We start from the raw sequence: 13,571 nt of genomic DNA on the forward strand, positions 1-13,571 counted from the left end.
TCCAATTGCATGAATGTGTGTTCTCCAGCAGAGGTTTTGTATGTTGGTTTCAAACAGATTAATTTTGTGAATTCTACCCTCTAAATTAAAATTTCACTATTAACATATATTTGTTATAGCTCTTGAGTAAACAAGCAAACATACTTAAAATGGTAAATGGTCTGCACTTACATAGCGCCTTTTTTAACCTTAGCACTTACCAAAACGCTTTACACTGTGCCCCATTCACCCATTCACACACACACTCACACCAATGATGGCAGAGCTGCCATGCAAGGCACTAGCCTGCCATTGGGGGCTTAATTAGCCTAATACGGGACCGGGTGTGTAGGATCATGACCCGGCCCCGCCCTCCGCCCTGGCACAATTACCTACTCATTTTGTGTTATTTCATAAATCGTTTTGTGCCTGAAAAACTTATGAAATGCTCTTTAAAACGTGTATTTTTTAAAGCGAGGTATCGATTTTGACATGCAAAATCATAAATGTTCACATGAACCCAATGCTACTAGTTTAATGGCAGGTTCCAATGTAACAGCTTAACCAATATAGTTTAACATTATTCCCTCCTATTGGGGAAGGTTGTCAGAAAATGTCAATGTGTATTCAACAATCTGTATCTTTTTCCTGGTCTATAATGCTGAAAATGTTCAGTAGCTTTTTGTGTGTGTGTGTGTGTGTGTGTGTGTGTGTGTGTGTGTGTGTGTGTGTGTGTGTGTGTGTGTGTGTGTGGCCAAGATGTCAAGGTATGTGGTTATACAGAAATTGACTTTCAGAAATAAAATTACACTCCGAAATATTCACTGGAGGAAAAAGTATGACAACTAGCCCCAGTCTTCAATATATACAGTACAGTATATATATTTACAGTATATATCACAATTGACCTCAGTGCTCTTTGAAAGTTTAAATGTAGTTGCCATAGCTCAACTAGAAACGCGTGGCAATAGCAACGCCAAGGTTGGCGTTCGATTCGCAGAGTACACACTACTTGTGTGTACTGTAAATGTAATTTTGTATGGCATGGGCAACTGAATTTTCAAGCCAAAGTGAGCTGCGCAAGGTGGGTACAATGAAAAATGGTTAGATATGGTATGATTTATTATAAAAATCGCTCCAAAGAGTCAGGGGACAGTTATTATCTTATTTTCATGAGGAAGGTAGGCTTATATTTCCCCCATGTTGTGCCTGAAATCAAAGGATGCAATTAGCTGACAAAGAACAATTGCCTGATACATTGCCTCTATGGAACAAAGTAAATCTGTTGTGGAGTCTAAGCATATTCATTAATTCGCAAATACCAAATGACTTGGCAGCGGAGGGACCAGTTTTGCTTCAAAATTTGTCAGGTGCACAATAGCTAATGAATTCTGCCCTTTTCCCATCCTCATATCTACACGCTTGTTTAATTAAAGCTTTGAGAGGGTGGAATACACTGATATTTGATTAAGCATGCTGTTTAAAACATGCACCTCCATTGCGGTTAAATTTTGGGACTATCTACTGTACTTGGCTAATTTCCTTCAATCAATTTAGCTCATATAAAATGTTTGGTTGGTTAAAGCTAATATTCTGATAAGCTGTAGGAGTGTAATTAGTACAGAATCAGCAAGCAAAGCTGGTTAAATTCATATTGATGGTATTTCATTTATTTATTTCATTTTGTTTGACTCATTGACTCTGAGTAATGAAATGGGGTTGCTGATTAATAATTTTCATAGAGAATGTTGTTAAAATGAGTACTTTATTGGAACATTATTACAATATGTGAATATTTTGATTGCCAATGTAATTATTGACTTAGGAACTTATGAATGCAGTTACTATTATGAAAGATCACTTACAATGTGTCTGAGAAATGAGACTGCATATTCAGTGGATTCTGTATTCTGATGGATATTCAAAGGGAATATTTTAGGGCAAAAATTTAGTTTATTCATCAGTGTATCAGATTATAATCTCCTGATTAACATGGACAGCTTTAATAAAAATGTGCATAGGCTCAGGCTAGGGTCACTGGCTGCAGATCTCTCTGTAATTACATAATTGCCCTTGATGTTCACTGACAGAGATACAGACAAAATTCCTGCAAGCAAAAATGTGCAATCAAAATTTTGTCACGAAACCATGCCAGAGGGGGAATTCACTAGGTTCAGAGTATAGTACTGTCTATATAACAATGCTGTATCACACATTGTTCTAAAGTATATTAAATTCACACTTTGTATTGTATGATGTTCTATTTTTGCAATTCATGTTTGTTAGATACATATATATTTTTATAAAATAAAAATACAGTATATGCATCTGCCATTTAAAATACTATGTTCTATCTGGACTATATGCTACCTGTATGTATTTTAAAATAGAAATATAGTGCAGAAAATGCAGTGCTTCTCCAATAAAAATAACAAATAAGCGTAATTACTCTGAATTATTTGCTATAACAGCATCCATTATCTATCCATTAGCACAGACCAATCATTACACCTCAATGTTTCCTATTTATGTATTCATTAGTGTTCCTTTTAGTTCATTGTTGCTGAGAGTGCAAACAAGGCCTCCAGCTTACTATAACAAGTACAACTAACACATGCTTGTTATTTGAAATAACAACGCAAGTGTAGTTTGAGGTTCTGTGGACACCATGGGTCATTTCACATTTACAGACCATCAGAAAGATTTCTAATGCTGATACGTATGCTTGCTCGAGGGTGCAGCTTTCGCCACCTGACATTTGGCCTCACAAATCCTGCATGCATGTGGGTTTCGTAAATCCTACATGTCAGACTATTACTGGTCAACAGGAGGTTTTAGTGGAGATGCATGTGAATTGCAAAGCACAACCATGGCTTGCGTTTCTAAATCTGCTGCAGACATCCCAGGCATCCTAGTTGGCAGAACGTATGTTGTTGATTTTCTCTCAATGCCACAATATGCCTGTCTGTGTCATGGATCAGATTGAATATTGCTTATGCTGAGAGGGCTTTGACACAGCAAGAGGGAGTGATAGAGTGGAAGGGGTTATGCTCCAACAGAGCACTGAGTCATTTCAGGATCACAATGAGGATCTCTCCAGCATCCTGCTTGCTTTGGCAAAACCCCACAAACCTTTTTTGTATTACACTGAATTATTTATATCCATACTTTTCAGTACTGAATGAAATATAAGAATATTTATAAAAATAAATATCTTGCTTAGTCCACCATCTTGGATGGATTTATGCTCCTTAAAGGTGCAATATGTAACCATTTTCATGTAATGTTTGCCTTTTTTTTTTGACAATATATCAACGGATTGTAACGCAACTTAAAAAATTAGCCCTTCCTGGACTTCTTAGGTTGCCTATTAAAGCCTGTAGACTGATTTTCATGCGAAGGGAGTGGGTCACGTTTGCCGGGAAAATCCAAAGGATGTAACGTTTATGCACGCTCCAGAGAGCCTTGCCTCAATGCTTCTCTTCTACTATTCAACAGTGACAACAAACTACAACACTAGGTAAAAGGAAAACTAGAGTGAACATCGGCAGGGCATTTGATTCCTGGAGGGATCTTCGTTCCCTTAATTGGCATTCTTCTTATTGGACAGGTAAGTTTACATAACTGAAAATCATGTGAAATATAGTGCCATAAGGATTTCCCTGTGTAATTTTAGCTAACTTGATCTTGCCTGCTAAAGCTGATGAATCGCAAGCTACCTATTAATAATTGCAACGATCTTCTCTTTATACTAAAAGTCAGGTATGCTGATTCACAGTAACAGACATAAACAATGTTAATCTGTAATTATTCAGCAAGCTAAACTACAATAACACATGAAATTAATGCTAGACAATGTTCAAGCTATACAGAAAATATATATAATCTATTAATATAAAACAATAGCACATCGATATATCAAAATGACAGTTGTGATGGAATCACATCAATACTGAATTGTGTCAACATATTTATAATGTACAGTCTATTTTATAAACAGCTACTGTTATTATCCACCAAATTTATCTAACAGCTACTGATAAATCTCGCATTATTTTGGTTGATGCTTGCTCGCTCGTTTCCCTATGGAGTTTATGCACGAGCATGAGCAACAGGTAGCTGGCTGCAGTTCACTTAACAGCCACATGCGTCATTAACTCTTTCCCCGCCAAACACGGAATTTTCCGTGTTTTATGAAAAAACGCTTCCCCGCCAAACATGGAATTTTCCAACTCTTTGATCAAAGCAACTCTTTGATCAAAGAAACAGACTGCGATCATCTCAAACATGAAGAAGTGGAGTATGAGAAGCTCAAAATATAAGACATAAACATGCCTTTTTCTCAGCTTTTTGTCTGAAATGTTGTTTTTTGACAAAACCTACCTCTGTTCAAGTCGCAATAAAAAAAGAACAAATGAAGATAAAATAAAATCGTTTTTTTTTTTTTTGCCTAAAAGCAGAGGCCCAGATCTTTATTTTGATATATAGCATCTTCATATATTCATGGAAGAAAATATTCTGCGGGCCATTAAAGTTTAGTGAAAATCGTCAAAAACCCTGGCGGTGGCTGGCAACTTTTTTTTAAAACGCTGGCGGGGAAAGAGTTAATAACAAGGGTTTCTGAATCTTGCATACTGCTCCTTTAATTAAGAATTAGGCTTTAACAAAACAATTAAAGGGCAAGTTCACCCAAAAATGACATTTCTGTCATCTTTTACTCATCTTCAATTTTTTGAAACCTGTATGATTTATTTCTTCCGTGGTTCACATAAGTAAATGCTAGGCAGAATGTTCAGTTTCACTGTCTGGAAAAAGGTGAAATAAAAGTTAAGGGTGACTGAGGCTATTGTCAGTATCTAACATTATGCTTATTTCCATTTGCTGCCATTGGTGTACCAGTGTGTCTGTGAATGGGTGAATGGGACACAGTGTAAAGTGCTTTGGTAACCTCTAAGATTAAAAAAAAGCCGCTTTTTGTGTGCTCCATGGAAGATAGAAAGTCATACATATTTGGAACAACATGAGGGTGAGTAAATGATGACAGAATTTTCATTTTTGGGTGAACTATCCATTTATGTCTTCCTTTTGAAACTGCTTTCATGTTAGGAGCACATTTAAGAATACCTATAGGGAGTTAAATAGGTTTTGAAAAAGAGCAAGTGTATCCCACATCACACTCTCTATTGCTTTGTCAGTCCTTTTCTCCCCCTACCTACATCCAATGGCTGGTCTTACCCTTCTCTTACACTCTCACTCTTTCTGCTTCTTTTGCAATTTATTTAAATGTCCAAGCACAATGTGACAAGTTTGGCCTGTTTTGTTTTGTGTTTAAGTAGGCCTATTTCTTTAGAAATAGAAAATCCCTGCCACTCTATTCAAACAGAATGACAAACCTGTGATGAGACTGTTCTTAGTTTGATTGTACCATCCAATTGTGCCTTCAGTGGATTTGATAGAGTTCTGTCAAGGTGCAATCATTGCTTTATGGTCCCTTGCAACTTGAGAGCAATCTGTATTTTTCCTGAACTTAGGCACAGAAAAATAGTTTTAGTGGATTGAAGAGCAAAGTCATAAGAAAACATCTTAATGAGGGCTTGTGCTACTGTCCAAAGTAGGACACAAAACTAGGTCTGTCCATTTTAAAGTGCCATAGCAACTTCAATAGAGAAATACTCTCAAAAAAAGATTATTTGTCCATGTACTGATGTCTGGTTTATTTTTGAATATGTTTTACATGATCACCATAACCACAATAATGCAAGCAAGTCTATAGCTGTATCACAAATGACACACTATACACTATGCACATACAAAATACACTGTGCTCTCAGCCATGCAGTGTATGTATGAATTCTACAAATGTACTATATGGAAACATTCGCTGTTTAACAGCTGACGGAAGTGACTTTTCAAAGGCATGTGATGTGTTGCCTGCTCAAACTCCTGCAGCACAACTTGCATAGCCTTCCATTAAATGCAACCCAAATCACTATAAAAGGACAGAGATTGTTTAGTCAAGCCATCACTGGATAAATTGTGTGTATGTATCTTTCGTATAACCTGAAAGTGTATTTTCAGTTTCGAATATGTCTTTTAGTGTTTTGACAATGTAAGTTGATGCCAAGCTGTCTGGAGCCAGGAGGCACAACCCACTGAGAAAACAAAAGAACACACAGGACAATCAACATTGAACATTTGAGAAAATCTGCATACAAACTTTCTCGCAAATACACTATCTCTATCCCAAAGCATTACCCTCATCCTCTCCTTCTCATCACAGAATTACCTCAAACCCACTTAAGATCTGTATGTATATGTGTGTATAAATACCATATCTACAGTATACAAAGAATGTAACTATTCATGTTTGAAATCATTCAAAAGGTCTCAGTTTGAGTGGTACTGTGGTCTCATTCCCACAGCTGTAAAATACATCCTAACACCATTTTAAAGAGGCCATATTATGCTAATTTACAGGTTCATGATTTTATTTGGGGGGTCTACTAGAATAGGTTTACATGCTTTAATGTTCAAAAAATACATAATGTTTCTCATACTGTACATTGCTGCAGTTTTTTCACCCTTTTCACCCTCTGTCTGATGTAGCTCTGTCTCTTTAAAACCCCCCTTTCTGAAAAGCCCAGTCTGCTCTGATTGGTCAGCTTGCCCAGTCTGTTGTGATTGGTCAACCATTAAGAGCGTGTGTCGGAAATGTAACACCACTTACCATAACCGAGTTTCAGCTCCAGAGGCTTACTGAGCAGTGCATTCTGAGGCAGACATTATGTAAATGTGTTACATAGTGACATAGCTATGTCACGGAAGGAATGGCTGGACTTCAAACCAGGCGTTTCAGGCAGTTCAGGAGCAGTGTTTTCTGTGGGAGAGAGAAACTCCCTTTGGCGTGGACTTTGTGCTTTGTAGCTTTGGAGACCTTTTACATGCACAAACAGCTATATTAAACACTAAAGGAAAGGTAAAATCCCAAAAAGCATAATAAGGTCTTTTAAGAATTTAGGGGAAGTCTGATCACTCCTGGGCATGCCTCCCTCCTTGGTCTTTAACCACCTGTATGCAGATAAGGTGTGACCCCTTCCATACTTAATCATCCCCAAATTGTTACTGTTAATCATTTGACCTTTGATGTTTGATTAAATTGATTTGATTATCTGGGTTTTTAAGAAAACTTAGCACATTGCTCAGTGGAAATTTCTGTAGCCAGCAGTCCCCGTAGTGCCAAAACTATGTACTTTGTTGAAGTCAGGGGGATTTCTGTAGCCAGACTGAACCCCATGATGTGTGTGACAATCCAACAACACAATGTTCTATTATAAATTCAGGTATGCATCTCTTACTCTTGGATTATCTTTGAGCATTGGATATTTTGTATTAATTAATTCTGAATGTATTAAATTATGTGATGAAACATATTTACCTGAATAATAAATAGTTATTTTGATTATTCTGGATCTTTCTAAACTCATTATTTTCAGTAAGTTAAGCAAAAGGATGTTACCGTGAGAACATAGGTCAGGATATGATTATTACTGAGGGCAATGAGTGCGAGCAAACCATTTGGTACTGTCAGTCACAGACATGTCCCTAACTTAAGCAAGCTATATTTATGTGACAAATGAATTATAATTTGATTGTGTGCCAGCCTAATTCAATGATATTAGCAAACATTCCACCTCATATTATCTGGCCAGCCTAAGACCCTAAGCGACATCACCACCCAATGAACGAATAATAAGACAAAGTAATCAAAAACATTCAATTATGATTATATCTAAAATGATGATCAGAAACTGATTGGAACTTTAGTCCAAATTCAAGGTCTATTAAATTAGAATCAGATCAAATTAATTATTGGAGTCAGATCAAGTCAATCAATCAAAATCAAATCCCTTTATTGTCACTCAATCATATACACAAGTGCAACAGTGGGTGAAAGTCTTGGGTGCAGGTCCGAGCAACACAGCAGTCATAACAGTGATATCATGACAGTGATATCATGACATATATCAATTTAAAATAAACATAAGATTTACACAACACAATTTACATATCTAATATACACATAATTAGACACAACACAATATACAAATAATTAAAATATACAATGTACAGTATACAATACACACAATATAGGATACACAGTAAACAATAAAAAATAGTATATAAAATATACATTAGGTTGTATTGTACTGTATTGACATTCAGGTTGTCGGTTGATAGTCAGTTGTCAGTGTGTTGTTAAGAGAGATTATTATTTATGGCAGTCCAGTGTAAGATTTAGATTAATAAAGTGCAGTGCTGATGTATTTTGATTGTGAGAGATCAAGAGTTCAAAAATCTGATTGCTTGGGGGAAGAAGCTGTCATGGAGTCGGCTGGTGTGGGTCCTGATGCTGCGATACCGCTTGCCTGATGGTAGCAGTGAGAGCAGCCAATAGCTCAGGTGGCTGGAGTCTCTGATGATCCTCCGATCTTTTTTCACACACCGCCTGGTATATATGTCCTGGAGGGAGGGAAGCTCACATCCGATGATGTGCTTGGCAGTTCGCACCACCCTTTGCAGGGCTTTGCGGTTGAGGGCGGTGCTATTGCAGTACTAGGCAGTGATGCAGCCAGTCAGGATGCTCTCTACAGTGCTGGTGTTGAACCGTGTAAGGATGTGATGATTCATTCCAAACTTACTCAGTCGTCTCAGGAAGAAGAGGTGCTGGTGAGCCTTCTTCACAATGGCCTCAGTGTGGACGGACCATGTGAGTTCCTCTGTGATGTGGACACCGATGAACTTGAAGCTGCTGACTCTCTCCACCGGTGCTCCATTGATGGTGATGGGGCTGTGTTCCCTGTCTTTTCTCCTAAGGTCCACCACAAGCTCCTTGGTCTTGCTGATGCTGAGGGAGATGTTGTGCTCCTGACACCAGCGTGTCAGAGTGTGCACCTCCTCTCTGTAGGCTGTTTCATCATTGTCAGTAATTAGACCTACCATCGTATTATCATCATCAGAAAAGTCTAAACTAAACCAAAGTTTAAGATGTAAAACAAAATGCGCGCCTGAAAAGATGAACATGCACAGACCTTCGCCATCCAGCTGGAACACACAATCGGACCAGCGGATCGGCCTCTTACAACAGCGTGAATTAAACCTATTCAAGGTTATATACAGAGAAACTGCATAATATACGTCACCATTAGTTCGTGCAGTTACACCAGTTTCATACACTAACCTGCAAACTCATCATTGTCACTTTGTTAATTCTTGAAGATGTTCAAAAACCTTTGTAACTTTTGTGTGTATGGTGACTAGAGACTAGATTCACAACTCTGAACTGCCATCTGCACTGCATTGACACGTCCTGTCCTTCCCGAGGTGTGCCGTAGCACTTCTCGTGCAGTGTGCAACTGCCTTTACAGTACAAAATTACAATGAATAGTGCAGAACTATGGGACTCACCTTGTGTTCATGCCTTGTGTTCAACAAACCTACTCTTGTTTACCCAAAAATGGAAATTCTATCATTATTTGCTCACCTGGTGTTAGGCAGAATGTTCACTCTAAGTCACCATTGATTCTATGGGAAAAAGATGCAATGAAAGTGAATGGTGACTGAGGCTAACATTGTGCCTAACATCTTTTGTGTGGAACAACGTAAGGCTGAGTAAACAATGAAAGAATGTTCATTTGTGGGTAAAATATCCATTTAATACCCAAAATGTACCTGTATAACTTTACATAAACAATCTAAGACAACTTTTCAGTTGCATGGTTTATTTAGAGGCTGTCTCAATTTCCTCTAATGTGAACGGTCAGTATGTGGTCCATTTGCATGGAATTAACTTTCTGCAGTATCTAATCTGTATGTACAAAGCTTCGGATGAAAGAAAGCTGTGTGAATTTTATTTTTTCCCCTTACCTCAGCAGGCAGTAAGTAGGCCCAGCAGTCCACAATGCCTCATTGAAATGCCAGGCTTGAGAGGGCCAGTTGCTTTAAAAGCGCTCTCTGATTACTCGCATCAATAGGACCCTATTTGTTGTGGCTCCTGCAGCAACTGCCAAAGCAGATGGGTTATAATTCAGGCCGATTTGCACTGCTTAAATCCTATAATGATTCCCCAACACTCCCAAAGGCAAACACTAACTGCCATTTCAGAAGTCTGAGCACTCTGTGTTGGACTGACTGCATAGAGGGCAGGTACATGTTAACTTTCCATACAATCACGCTAATTGTCAGCTTTACACACCAACAAAACAGCCTAATTTTTGCTTTAATTTCCTAAATTTACACTATCATTCTCCCTCATGCCAAGTAAAAAACAAATAATCTATAATACAACACTTGCAAAAGCAACCCATAGCCATTTGTTTACATAAATCATCAAGAACCCTCTGAAAAACATATTAAGTACATTTTGAAGGTGAAGTGTGTAATTTCTATGCCAATAGCATAACCAAAATGGAATTGCATAAATAATCACTGTTTTCAAACAGGTTTTTTGAAACTCTTGTCAATAAACCATTGGTCAAGTAAACAGATAGACCCAACCCTACACTCATAACATTAGTTAGGCCAATGTTGCTACAGTATGTTGTATTGATCGAGATGCTCAAATAAACAGAAGAATGTTTAGAAATTGCACAGAGCCACAACATTTAGAATTTCAGAGGAATCAACCAGTGAATTGCTTGCTTACAGTTGATTCTGCATATAAAAAATCACATTTAAATGAGGTTTGAAACCAGATAAACTCAAATGACAGCATCTGTGGCATAATGTTGAATGCCAACTTGTCCCTCCTTTTCTTAAAAATAAGAAATTAAACTGTGATTTACAGTGAGGCATTTACAATGGAAGTGAATGGGGCCAATCAATAAACATTAAAATACTTACTTTTTCAAATGTATAGCCACAAGATGTAAACAATATACGTGTTATGATTTTTTTATAAAATCACTTACTAACCCTTTCTGTGTCTAAATTGATAACTTCATTGCCAACTTAATGCCATTAACCCTAAACCCCTTAAAAATTAATGTTTAAACAACTTTAAATAATACACAAGTTCTTAATATAAGAATTAATGTAAGTGCTTTTATAAAGTTATAAGCTTGACATTTCTGCCTTTAAACCCTCCAAAAATTGGCCACATTCACTTCCATTGTGAGTGCCATACTGTGTTTCTTGGTTTTTGCTTTTTAATGAAAAGATATATATATGTATATATATATATATATATATATATATATATATATATATATATATATATATATATATACATACATATTATATATATATTCCTCTAGTTATTAACCCTTAGCAGCACTCAAAATGATGTCAACCTCCCAATCCACCTTTCAGCCTTGCAACCTTACCTTCATTAAGACCCATATGGATGCTCCAGTAGCTCTGCAGACATTGGAGCTCCCTCTTCATGCCCCTCTTGCAGCGGCAGTCATACAGGGGGCTGTCCTGCAGCACCTCAAGGGCTGCCTGACACTCCCTGTTAGCCAGCATGGTAGTCCGGTCACGACCTACCAAGCACTGGCGCATGATGCGAAAGCGTGAGCTGCACTGTGAGTTTTGGTTGCACAGCTCGCTGGCCCGCAGACAGTCCATGGGGGCTCTCCATCCATGAGTTCCCAGCCCTGACAAGGCAGAATGGCTGGCCATGGAAACTACCACCTCATCTGTGGGAAGGGCATGGGCATCATTAGACTGGGTAAGAGATAGTGTGAAAGATTTTTGCTGAGAAATAATTCCACACATACACATGAAGCCTTGAAATGGGTATACACAGGCATGTCTGGTATATGCACTCTATGGCTTAACCATGCATAACATCTGTCATCAGCTTTCAGAGTGGAAATTATATTTTGTGGTTTATTTATTTATTTCAATTCTGACCTAATTTTAGGGGGGAAGAGTGGAACTTCCTTTTAAAATTATTTTTGCCACAGCATATTTTAAATGACTCCTAAGCCTTTTTCACAGTGATATATTAAATAAGTGCCTGAAGCAATAAGCTGATGTCATAAAGTCTATTGAGAGCGACTCCTGTCTGCTGGGCAAATAACTACTCCAACTGGCAGTAAATTGAATTACTCAACACGACTGGATATGACAGCTTTAAGTTACGTTTAAAGACATGTCATGTCCATCTTCATTTGGGGAAAAAAAACATGTCTCGAAGCCTCGTTCGCTATGCGCAGTTCATAATGTATTTGGTGTTCATAATATATATAAAGTGGATAAGATGACAGTGGGGAAGTCAGTTTAATGAATTCTATTAAGAAAAACATATTTTAAAATGTTTATAACCAATGTGAAAAGACATCCTCAGTCAGTAAAACCTAGAAATGTGAAATCCAGAACGTGATTCAATTGTATAAATGTTTCCCGCGCTTTTCCCCTCATGTTTTCAGCACCATGGACAGTTCATTGTAGGGGCTCTGTGTAAAAATGTTTTCTCTAATATTAATTTAGTAATTTTCCTTGTACTAGGTGATGTTGTATTTAAAGACTATCAAAGCATGTAAGACGAAACCAGTGTTTGAATTTAGTGAGTTCATTATGTGAAGCGCCTCTTTGACCGTCAAATCGATACTTAAGCTGTATGAAACTCTCTCAAGATGATGTATGCTTGTCTGTGTACTCTTTTCATCATTCTTTCATGACGAAACACCATTTTCTCCTCGGGTTATTACTTTCTGTCCCTCGTGTCATTTATGAAACATTGGCTTTAATACTCACCCAATAAAAACAGGACGCTCAGAATATTCAGTAAAACCATGATAGATCCCATACGAACAACCAGTTAGGTATTAGCCTACGATCCGTCCGCTGTTAAATCAGATAATTTCCGGAACTCACGAGCGTCTTTTTCATACCACAGGTTAATTTCCAACAAACAGTCAGTCAGCCGCTGGACAGTCAAAGGTGGTTGAAACCTCACAAATCCAACGTGAATATCTCCACTTGCAACTTCTGAGAAACAAGCTAGTGAAAAAATACGAATGGATGTTTATTTGAAGAAATTGTCCAACATGTCATCCTTTCCACAAGAGGTTCGAAGCATTTCCCCGAGTTGGAACGAACAGTGCACGAGCACGTAAATTCCCCGTTTCAAAACGTGAATAACACTGTTACAAATACGAGCGTTAGATCACCTTGAAAACACGCACGCACCACTTTTATTTCAGGAATGGTACGGCACTACCGACTAAAAAACTTCGAAGGCAAAATAATATAACCAAAACACAAGTAGTTGTTGTCTTTCATGTCATTCCCGATAATCCCTGTATTGTGCAGACACTTATTTCAAACATGAGTTGAAACTTAACATCTCTCAAATGTCTGTGTTGAATTCTGCGAGAAAAGATCAAACCACCTCGGTTGATAGCCTCGACATTAAACTGGACAACCTTGACTTTAATCAGAAATCCTTCACTCAAGGATGTGTCCACACGGTGCCTGTGGATTCAGAACAGTGTATCTATCGCCTCTATGATAGAGAAGAAATAAAGCACTTCCAGTTCCCTTATCGTCCTCTCTGTTTTCTGTGGCGTAGAAAAATGCTTTTCTCC

At 37.8% G+C, this 13,571-nt stretch overlaps 1 protein-coding gene across 1 annotated transcript in view; it reads right to left on the bottom strand.

Moving 5' to 3' along the window:
- Positions 1 to 13,100, bottom strand: part of LOC127635842 (GDNF family receptor alpha-2-like) — a 147,177-nt gene extending 134,077 nt beyond the window's left edge. Inside the window, exons 1-2 of the mRNA XM_052116089.1 lie at positions 12,739 to 13,100; positions 11,361 to 11,675 (exon numbers count right to left, since the gene is read on the bottom strand). Coding sequence (XP_051972049.1) covers positions 11,361 to 11,675; positions 12,739 to 12,790 — 367 coding nt within the window. The 5' untranslated portion in view covers positions 12,791 to 13,100. The remainder of the gene's footprint in view (positions 1 to 11,360; positions 11,676 to 12,738) is intronic.
- Positions 13,101 to 13,571: the final 471 nt, after the last annotated feature.

The sequence above is a fragment of the Xyrauchen texanus genome, chromosome 43 (genome assembly GCF_025860055.1).
Source record: "Xyrauchen texanus isolate HMW12.3.18 chromosome 43, RBS_HiC_50CHRs, whole genome shotgun sequence".
In the NCBI taxonomy this organism is placed as follows: Eukaryota; Metazoa; Chordata; class Actinopteri; order Cypriniformes; family Catostomidae; genus Xyrauchen; species Xyrauchen texanus.